General features: G+C 41.5%; 1 protein-coding gene across 1 annotated transcript; it reads right to left on the bottom strand.

Moving 5' to 3' along the window:
• Nucleotides 1–6,055: 6,055 nt before the first annotated feature.
• On the bottom strand, nt 6,056–9,456 carry MRPL44 (mitochondrial ribosomal protein L44; the record flags this gene model as incomplete). The annotated part of the gene is made up of 4 exons (XM_005424668.3): nt 6,056–6,398; nt 7,586–7,764; nt 8,648–9,116; nt 9,422–9,456. Coding segments are annotated over 4 exons (855 nt in total), but the record flags the coding sequence as incomplete, so codon positions are not given.
• Between the last annotated feature and the right edge of the window lies 1 nt (nt 9,457).

Here is a 9,457-nt window from a genome sequence, read left to right as displayed (position 1 = left end):
TAACCAATTAGGAACTAATTGGTTTGAAAGGAAACTTTCAAAGAAATAAACTATGAAATGACCTAATTCTGAAACCTGGGCATAATCAGTTTGCTTCTGGTCTAGATTTCCATGAACTTCAGCAGTCTGCCTGCTGGTCATGCAGCACAGAGCCTGAATCAAAGAAACCCTCACAAAGCTCACTTGGACATTGTGCCTGCGGTCACAGGACACTGTCAGAGCAGATTCCCAGCAGCTGGGAAAAAAATGTGCAATGCTTTGGGGCTGAAGTGAAACTGGGTGGGCATCTAAGTTCCTTCTAAAGTAATCAGAGCAGCAGTAGAAGCAATAATGAATTGCCATAGGGGGATCTGCTAAGTGTCAATATGAATGTCATCCTTTTTTTTCTTCCCCAATTGTTGTCTCATTGCCTGATGGCCACAGGTTGTTGAAAACTGCCTGACTGAAAACATGCTGAAATAGCATCACATGATATTTGAGGTAGGAATTAAATATTTAACATATATCTTTACTGCAAAAGAAACATGAAAGAAAACTGAACTGTGCTCTGATATTATAAACAGAAAATGACAGGGGAATAATTCAAATCTAAACCCATCACCTCCCTAGTAATGAAAATCTAATCGAATTATAAAAGTAGCTCTCCCAAGCTCATTGTCACAGTTGTTGCTCAATCAGAAGGTCTGTGTAATAGGATAGGAAACCTTCAGACACACTTTTAGATTAGGGTACTGTGTTTTCCCTGATGCACTATTATAAACATTTCCACTTCCCATCACTTCAAATTAAGGAGAATAAAAAATTTCCATTAGCTTTCAACTAGCTCAACTACTGAAGCCATTTTCTGTCTGGGCTCTTTTCCTTCTTAAACATTCTCTGATGTTGGACTGATTTTCACAAATTGTTTTGTTCTGTTGTCATCCTAAATACTCACCTTTTTGCCAGTAACTTGGAGAATAAAGCTGTGCCTCCTAGTGCTACTGAAATAACCACTAAAGTAACTGGATTTCTTTATTTAACCACCAGACCTTTTAGACAAATCCTTGCCCTCTGGTGGTGGGAATGCTTCCCCTGGTTAATACTGCTCTAACATGACTAATTCTATGACACTTCCTTAGTTTCAACAGTATTTTCTTAATTTTGCAGAACTGCCTCTGTGGAGGAAATCCTCCACAAGAACAGGTTTCAGAATGCTATCTTTGAACTCCAATTACTCTGAATTTTCTGTCATAGGTTTAGGTCTAGTGTAGACAGTGGTGCTCCACCTGTGTGTTTCCTTCAGCCTTCAAGCACACTGATTTTTCATTCCACTTGGCTTCATTGTTTGACCTGGCAATATCCCCTGCATTACCTCAGAGATATTCATCCCAAGTCTGGATACATCCCCATAAATCTGCTGTCTCAGCATGGCAGTGGGTCTCTCCTCACTGACTACCTGCTATGTGGCACCATTCTCTAGAAATGGTCAAATAAGTGAGAGCAGAACATTTTAAAAGTTCCAAACTTCGTGACTTCAGAAACCTGATATCCTGCACCAGACAAGAGTATTTAATTTCTCCCTTCTCTAAGGTTGAAAAATTGCCAGGGGCACTTTCCCTCCCCACCCAAGTGCACAGCACAGCCTACAAAAAGCCACACACACAGACTGGCATTGACAAAGTGAAGATTTGATTCAATACTTGGCTAAATATGTGGGAATCATGAAACTATGGAACCTCTTGTCAGGAGCAAAGGTCTACAGCTCACCATTGTCTACTGAAACAACTTGCATTAAACAGTGTTAAGTTTCTTTGAAGGCAGAAACATTGTTTCAGAACTTTTTTTTGCAAGTTGCATATTTTTAGTATTCAGAAATGCTACATAAACATTGGCCAGGTAATTTAAATTACTATTGAAAAAAACATTTTTAATAGAAATGCCTACATACTGATGCAATTTATTTTGGTTTCCTATATAAAGTAACAAAATCAGGGGCTTTAAACCAAAATGGTGCCTTCAGGAAAAAGAGTACTAAACTAAAAAAGTCAGGTAACAACTTACCTAAAAATGTTACTCAAGTTAGAAATACAAATGTTGCTCTGATTTATATAGGCATCCCAGACTAAGAGAAAACACAGGACTCCAGAACTATTGAGATGCCCCTTAAAGGGGAGCCCTGAAGCATGTTCAAAACTCAATGAAATTTTAATCTTATTGCAATTAAATGTAAAATTCCACCAACATCAGTAAAATCAAGATTTCTTCTGATAAAGAACATTGGTATAAGTGAGCACAACTGACAATGAACAGTTCCAGAGGTAAAAAATACATTTTAATTTCCATATCAAAAAAATGAGATTCTGTAATTGTTCCCAGCTGAAGCAACAGGAGCAAAAGAATTACTGTGTCCAAAATTAACATGTTTGATTATAAACCTGCAAGTTCAAGAGCACAGTCCCCAGCACAGCTGCCACAGACTGGCAGAAACATTACACTTATTACACAGAAATAGACAGGGATGATGATGTTTACCTTCTCCCTAGAGGTACCCTTTTCTGAAAGGAGAGCAGCCCAGTTTCTATGTACACCATGAAGAGCTGCATTGCAGTGTGCCTGTCATTCAGGAATCACCAAGTGCCTTCAATAATGCTCTGATTCTGTCACACAGAGCAGCTGTTCCCACTCTGCAGCCTCAAACTACAGCAGGGGCTATTTACTGACCAACTGGTGAGCACTGGATCTTTAGTTTCTTAGGCAAGCTGAAAAGGGAAAAATGCAAAACTAGTGCCATTACATCTGGGGAATTCATTTAGAAAGAAAAAACCAATCTGTCCTTGTTGAGAAGTGTTTGCTTTTCAACACTAAATGCATCTCTCAATATTAAACTTCAAAGCTCTGATGTAAGAGAACCCAAATAGTTCAGAGTCTCTTTAAAGTTGCCACAGCACTCAGTAAAGTTAAGGACAAGGTAAAGTAGGGCTCTTCTTATGTTCCTGTACTGCATCATCCCCTCCCTCTGCCCTGCAAAATACAATCACAACACATCTTTTGATGTTTTGAATTCTTCATGGCTTTGTATAGCAGCATAACACCGCAGCACCTCATTTAAATTTTTGATTTATCATATAACCCAAGAGATTGTTATAAGAAGTAAAAAAATAATTGTCATAAACCAGTAAAAGCTTTAACTTTTCACCAGCAACTTCAAACTCTGAATTAACACAGAGATAACTGTGAAATTATTGTTTGCATCTCCTGCCTTTAAGTCACAGCAACAATTCACACAAGAATTATTCCTGGACTTTTTTTTTTGTTGTTAAGAGAAAACTGAAGCAAAACATCTGGTTATTGTAACCAGAAGCTGCAGCTGAAAGCAAGGAGATAGAACTGGGTGCTCAGTCACATCACTGAACTGCTGAGACACAGGAGCAAAGACACAGAGAAGCAACAGAGCAGCTTCTGTTGCTGAGATCAGAAGCAACTTAACAACAGTGCATGGAAGCATATTAAGAAATTTTTCTCCAATTACTTAGCTGCTACCAATAGAATAGAACTTCTCTTACCTTTCTCAAAATAAAATTACTTTTACAACACTTAAAAAAAAAGACAAAGGATGTAGATGACAGAAAGAGTAATCCAAGACCATTCAAACACTGGATTTACCTAACATTTGGAGAAAAAGCAAGTCTAGGTTACTAGTGTTTCCTACTGTTTAGTGAGTTTACAAATGTAATTTTTGTAACAATAATCTAGTTCTTCAATGGGTTGCAAGAATAAAATGTCCTGATTCCTTTCTGTCAGTCATTATTGACAGTCTGCTCAATCTGTTGTCTCGCTGAAAGATAAATAAAATGTGACTGTGAAAGGAAGAACCACGGGAAAACATAAATGCACTTGTACTCAGCACCAATGCAAGCAGCTCACAAAGCACTTGTCAGACAAAACTGCCATGGAATTTCACGAACAATGTTTCTGAGCTGCCATTTTCACCACACTTTATAGCTAGTGATTTCTGTAGGTCTGACCAATCTTTTAACTATGCTATGGTTTATGGCTACTGATTCAAAAAACAAGGAAAAAGGTTAGTAACCTGAATTATATAAATGATCTCACTAGCACAGCTGTAGATCCTGATATACATGATGAGTGTCAGAAATTAAAGCACAGATACCACATAAACTGCTTTTCTGACCTTTAGAAACTTGAAAATGGGACACATTTTCATATAAAAACTCCTTTTTCAGTCAACACCTCTATAAAAACCCAGCCCTTTCTTTCCATGTCCCCAAATTGTCTTTTCATTTGATCTTAATACATTCCATACATGTGCCACACAGTAAACTGATTTATCATGCATCACTCATCTTTTACCAGCACAGTATTCCACTTCTCCTAGGACTTATGCTCACATTCCAAACTATAAAGCCAAAGGAAGCAGATCTTAATTGTTTTTAAAGGTAAACTGACTGAAATTTGCTTCTCCATCTCAAAATACATAAATATGTATATAAAAGCAGTAGGTTACTTGGGCTGTGAAAAATCCTCCTTCACTATTGTCCTTTTAAAATAGGTAAAGAGCAATAACCTCATCTGGAAACTAAAAATAGCATGAGTAATTTTACCATCTTATCACATTTTGCTCTTATTCCCCTGGAATATAGTGACCTTACTGGCTTTTATGTAAGTGGTAACAGATTGCCTAGGTGGAATTTTTCATTTAACACCAGCAATTTTGTGCATATTTTCTGCTGGGCTGATCTTCCTGCCCTCCTTTTTGCATTCCAGCCCTCCCTGGTGTGCCCTCTCAGCCAGGGGCAGCAGGAGCTCTCGCTGCTCTGCAGCCCCAGCTGCGTTCCACACCGGGCAGATGCAGGGCACTGAGTGCTGGAGACATCCAGGGTCACACACAGACTCCTCCTGCTCAGAACACCAATAAATCTCTTTCCACTGGGTTGGTACAGCCAGCACTCACTGTCACAGCACAGACCTGCCCAGCAGCTGCAGCCAGGACCTTTGGCTGCCAAGTGTCCTTCCCTAAATCCATCTTGTGGGCCAAAGGCAAAGGATGTGTTGCAATGGACAGCACTATCAATGGCCATCAGCCTGATTCTCCCTCTCCTCTTAGTGAAGGCACATTCATTTACCTGGTATCTTCCTTTACAATCAGTGCTCACAATGGGACAAAGCAGGAAACACTTCTGAACATCCAGCTTCTTGGTCCTACGTCCAGCTTCTTCCTTGCAGGGCTCAGACAAGTTTGTAATAGATGCTCACTCTTTTTTTAAGAAAAGTATTCCAAAACAGCTGCAGTTCTCACACATCTGTTGCCCTCTGGTAGACATGCTGAGTTTCTATGACATTTAACAGAAATATCATGCAGGTACCTGAATTATTCCTAAGTGTCTTTCCATTCATTTGGAGCTAAAACAGCTACAGATGTTGCAAACAAGACAAACACTGATTTCACTGAATCCAATACTTCTGTCGTGGGACTGCTTAAATGAAAGAACATGGACTAAGCAGAAAAAGTACCAAAAAGAAAAAAAAGAGAAAAAAAGAAAAAGCTTATCTCATAGCCTATCATGAAATCATGTTCTCCAATTTCTTTAGGTTCAGGCCTTGATGATCCTAATTTTCACTATTTCTCATTTTGCAGCAGAGGCATTTTTACAAGTTTTAAAAATCCTTCAGAGCATGCTCCAACAACAGAAACCAATGTGCATGGCAAATAAAATTTGGATGAAAGCAGTGAGACCTCAAAGTTTGAATCCCCAACAGTGTCAGGATCATCATCATACCTGATGTTTTCACAAGGTGAAGGACAAATTGATCCAGATGCAATCCAAAGGCTGACGTAACATATGTTAATTCAACTCAGCTTATTAACAATCCTCTCCAAACAATCTCAGAGGAAGCATTCATGAAAGCTGTTTCTGTACAGTGAGATTTTGTCACAGGTTATTAAACATCACTAAAGATGGTCTCCTGCAATGCACAGAAAAACTTCTGAGCCAAAAGGCAAAAATTCAGATTAAGGGCACTTCTTTTACATTTAGGAAAATGAGCAAACACTAAACAGTGTGCAAAAGGAAAAGACTTTATTTAACACCATATATGATTCAGAAGTTTCAAGCACTGAAGACCTGAAAAACAAACTGGTCTTTTGGTATTTTGCCTTTCCAAATACACCTATATTCAGCATGGAAGCCATTGATTTTTAAGACACACCAGAAATGTCTTTTAGCATCTAGTTACTGCTGATTGCCTTTTCAGCTGCCAATCCTTGTTTGGGTTTGGAGTAATCCCAAGGTCTCCTGTTCTCTGTGTACCCATAAAGCTTCCGCAGTGCCACTCGTGCAGCCTCCTCCTCTGCAGCCAGCAGTGTTTCACCAGGGCCTTCAGCTAACATCTTCTTATCACTTGGGAAAAAAAAACAAAGTTAAAACCATGAAAAACCAAAGTTTCCATCATAAAACCCTGAGCACTGCTGTGTACTGTGAGTAAAACAGACTGGTTTTTCTCCAATGTCTGTGAACACTGACTTTTATATACACACAATGGAAACATTCCTGTTGGTCTTTCCTGCAAAGGTAAGTAATTGTATATTCAGTAATGGAAACTCAGATCAGAAATGTGTCCTGGGAGAACACCACTCAGTTCATTTAGGTTACTAACACAGCACTGATTCTCTACAGTATTCAATTTGTCAGCCCTGATAAAAAATGCAAATTCGTTACTCTGGCTAGCTTAAACAGGAACTGAAGTGCTTTTGTCTTTTCTCCTCCCCTGGTAAGGAAGCATTTCAAACTCTTTCAAAAGGACTGACAGAGAAGCTCTCTTTGTTGTGAATTATGTGCTCATGTCTGTTTAACACCTATGGGCACACACTAAATAGGAGCAGTTCATGAAGAGACACCAGGGATTCCTGACGAGAAACAATCCAAGTTCCTTTCTTTTTTATAAGATACATTTTATAAGGTACAGAAACCAAAGCAGGGTAACGCAGAAGAAGTTAAGGCATGTGTTCATCTGCAGCTCCTTTAGGAGAGCAGCAGAGATGTGGATTCTGTCCTGCCCCACAGGAGCACTGTCACTGCTGGGCACTGACCACACCTGACACAAATGCACCAGGACAACTGGCACTTCCTAAGTCATGCCTGGACACAGACACTCCTATGGCCCTGTTTACAGTGCTGCTGATTTTCAAATTTAAAAACTTCTCTGGAACTTAAAATGAGTCTCTCTTCCATCTCACTCCCTTGATGTCTCTTTATGCTTGCCAAAGCCCTGGATACAGCTGTGGTCCCTCCCAAGCCATGTAGTTATGCTGTTCCCAAAGTTCCTGTGTCAGGTCACTCAGAACACACCCAGGCTCTTTGGTGCACCCCATTCAGCCTCTGGAGCCCTTAGTCAGAGACTGTTTATGTATCACCACAGCAAGCTATGGCCAATGCTTAAATGGCTCATTGTATATGGAACTTACTATCATGTTTCTTTTCTGGAACAACTTGACCAAAAAGCATGAGTAGAAAAGTAAGAGATCATCTTCCCTCCTTCCCACTCCTCCAATTAAAGTCATTTAACTTTAGATTAATATTGCACTAACCAGTACAACCCAACAAAGTAGACTGGCAGAACTGTGCTGACTCCCAGCTGCCGGGTAATTCTTGGTTCTGGAGCAGAGATATTCCTCTTGGTCAGTTCTTCCAGCAGTAAGCCCATAGGATTTACAACTTCCCAGATCTCAAACAGGTCTTTTCCAATCAGCTGGGGAATAAAAAAGTCCTAAACAAGAAAATTTAGAAGTTATAATTAATGGCTTGAGATTCTGGTGTCTCCTAATGAAAATACATGAAGAGACAATAAGTGACAACGAACCGCTGAAATGAATGATAAAGCTGCCTCAGTGCCCCATCCCAGTGCTCTGAGTCTCTGATTATGGTGTAGCCACTGACAGACTTGTGCCCAGGCAAAGTCAGCCCCAGCCCCAAAGAAGGGACAGCTCCAGCCCGAGGGACAAGCTGTGGCAGCAGAGGAGCTGGGGCAATACATGGGAATGTGCAAACCCATGGGTCGTTCACCTGTTGGGCTCACTCTCTTGTCTGTAAGAGCTCCATGCTCTTACAGACACCTCTCAATGCTCTTGTATCAGGAAAAACATTTTAACAAACACTTCTCCATTGCAAAACTAATAACAAGTGAAAAAGACGACTGAAACAACAATAGCTGTTAAAACTACTTTGTCACACTGAATTTCAATCAAACATTTTTGTATATCTTCAGGGGCTTGCACTCCTACATGCAAAACCTATGAATTCATCCTTGTATATATAGAACAAAGTTTTTCTAAATTGAAGATATATGAAATCTCACACGGAGTAATTTCATTATTTGATAATATAGTGCATGGAATATAATGCTTTCCCTTAGCAACTTTCAGCAAATATTAATATCACCATCATAATCCAGAAGGGTATGATTTCATGTACTTGATCAGCCTTCTTAATGAAAAAGCCCCCAACAAAATCCCCAACCCCCAAAACCCCGGCTGATCACCACCACACCAGATCTCCTTGTTAAATTGTCTTGTTACAGGTATTGTCAAACTTCTGCCAACCTCCCTGGATCTCTCCCCATCCAGGTACAAACCAGCATTCATTGAACCTACCCTGACAAAGATCCCGGTTCTCTCGGGCCCGCTGCTTTCCAGCAGGGCTCCTATCACAGCGAGGAACGTCCTCTGCAGCACGTCTGGTGGGGCAGGAAAATCCCTGCAAAGCGCCAGGTCCTGTATGGACAGGTTTTGAGCCACATAAGAGACAAGTTCCTGACTGGTCAGAAAATTAACCAGTGCTTCTATGCCCTTTGCAGGTAACTCTGGGTAGGCGCCTTCAAAGCACTGCGCCAGGTAAGCGCGGGCGAAGTGCAGCCCTCGCTCCGCAAGGTCGGTGTTGTCCTGGAGCTGAAGAGCGACCGCGTCCTTGTCCAGCCCCAGCTGCCGGCGCCTCGCCTCTTCGCTTTCGATGTAGCAGGGGTTAACAAACGCAGTCTTGAGAAGGTCCAGGGCGAAGTTTTCCTGCATCCGGTGGCTGAAGGCCTGGATCTCCGCGTGGTAATCCCAGTTGGGCTTTTCGGACCTGCGGGCGCGGGAGGGGAACCAGCTCAGGAAAAGAACGCGTTACCCGCCCCGCGTCTTTCGAAAGGGCACGAGAAATGAAATTGAGCTTGAATGCCAAACCCAATATTTAAATCCCTGGGGTCAGACACTGTCGATTCCACATCCCCGTCTGCCTGCCCCGTTCAACCCGGACTATGCCAACCTGCGGAGCTCAACCCGTTCTGCTCCAAAGCGTGAGCAGACGGGGCCTAAACATTCTATTTCCCCCTTTTTGGGGCAGTCGCACCCCTTCTCCGAGCCCCGCCCGCCTCTCCCGCCGCTCACCGCCGCTGCGGAGGCGCCTGCAGCCGCCGCCGGTCC

Source organism: Geospiza fortis, unplaced genomic scaffold (assembly GCF_000277835.1).
Source record: "Geospiza fortis unplaced genomic scaffold, GeoFor_1.0 scaffold318, whole genome shotgun sequence".
Lineage (NCBI taxonomy): Eukaryota > Metazoa > Chordata > Aves > Passeriformes > Thraupidae > Geospiza > Geospiza fortis.
Note: the sequence above shows the minus strand (reverse complement) of the source record. Positions and strands in the feature narration are given on the sequence as shown.